At 64.9% G+C, this 1,335-nt stretch overlaps 1 protein-coding gene across 1 annotated transcript in view; it reads left to right on the forward strand.

Moving 5' to 3' along the window:
- Positions 1-1,101, forward strand: part of ARX (aristaless related homeobox) — a 7,014-nt gene extending 5,913 nt beyond the window's left edge. The window contains exon 5 of the mRNA XM_062574168.1: positions 821-1,101. Within this exon, the coding sequence (XP_062430152.1) occupies positions 821-1,061 (241 nt within the window). The 3' untranslated portion in view covers positions 1,062-1,101. The remainder of the gene's footprint in view (positions 1-820) is intronic.
- Positions 1,102-1,335: the final 234 nt, after the last annotated feature.

Genomic DNA, 1,335 nt, shown 5'->3' on the forward strand with positions numbered 1-1,335 from the left:
GTCGATTGGGCGCCGCCTGGGTCACGTGCACGCGCCCCGGCCTCTGATTGGGCGAGGGCAGCTCTCACACCTCCCTCCCCACCCGTGGGACCGGCGGTCCCCCGTGGGCGCGGGCGCCGGTGCGCGCCGCGGCCGTGCGGGTAGCGGCGTCGGAGGGGAGCGGCAGGGAGCTCCGCAGCCGCCTCTTGGGATGAAAATAGGCATGAGAGCGGGGGGAAATCCCACGCTGCGGGTTGCCCGCGTGGAGCGTGGCCTCTGCTTTGCCCTGGCGGGCTTTTCTCTGGCGGTGGTGAGGTCAGGGGCCCGGGCCGTGGGACAGACCCACTCCCACGCGGGCACCGAGGGCTTCGCAGCGCTTAAAAAAAAAAAAAAAAAAAAAAAAGAAAAGCCCGGCGCCCCAGCGCGGGGGCTCCGCGGGGCGGGGAAAGGCCGCGGGGGAAACCCCCGTGGGGAGCGGCCCGGCTACTGGCCGGGGGAGCGCCGCGTCCGCCGCGCGGGCTGGCGTCCTCCCTCCCTCCCGGTCGATGAGGAGGAAATAGGGCTGGGGTGAGGGTAGGGGCAAGAATCGCTGCGGGGACAGGGACTGGGACCGAGGCCCGAAGCAGTGAGGGAGCAGGGGTAGCTATAGGGCTATAGGCGTAGCGGTGGGAGAAGCGGAGGCGTGCGGAGAGGGACAGGGATAGCGGTAGGGATGAGGCGGCGCCAGGGAGCCCCCCGACGCCTCTCCCCGCGGCAGGCGCCGCGCACGCGCGGGCACCTTCCCTGCGCGGCCGCGGAGCGCCCGGCCGGGCCGTGACCGGCGTGTCCCCTTCCCTTGCAGGCTCTTTTCCACCATGGCCCCCCTGGGCAGCGCCTCCAGCGCGGCAGCGCTGCTGCGGCAGCCGGCGCCGGCCGCCGAGGCCGCGGTGGCCTCCGCAGGGCTGGGGGACCCGGCCAGCGCCGCCGCGGACCGGCGCGCCTCCAGCATCGCCGCCCTGCGGCTGAAGGCCAAGGAGCACGCCGCGCAGCTCACGCAGCTCAACATTATCCCTGGGAACAGCACGGGGAAAGAGGTGTGCTAAGGCAAGGCTGCGGGTCTTTTTTTTTTTTTTTTTTTTTTTTTTTAGGAAAAAAAAAAGGGAAAAAAGGGGGGGAGAGAAGAATAAATAAAGAGGTCACCTCAGATAGCACGAATCAAGACCAAATAACAAAAAAAGAAAAAAGAAAAAAAAAAAAAAAAAAGAAAGAAAGGAAAAAAAAAAAAAAAAAAAAAAAGGACCAGCGGCTAACACTGGGGTAGGTTCTCGAGGTAGGAACTTGAAGACAGCGAGCGCCTTTTGCAACAGCCCTCACATG

This window comes from Rhea pennata, chromosome 1 (assembly GCF_028389875.1).
Source record: "Rhea pennata isolate bPtePen1 chromosome 1, bPtePen1.pri, whole genome shotgun sequence".
Classification (NCBI taxonomy): Eukaryota; Metazoa; Chordata; class Aves; order Rheiformes; family Rheidae; genus Rhea; species Rhea pennata.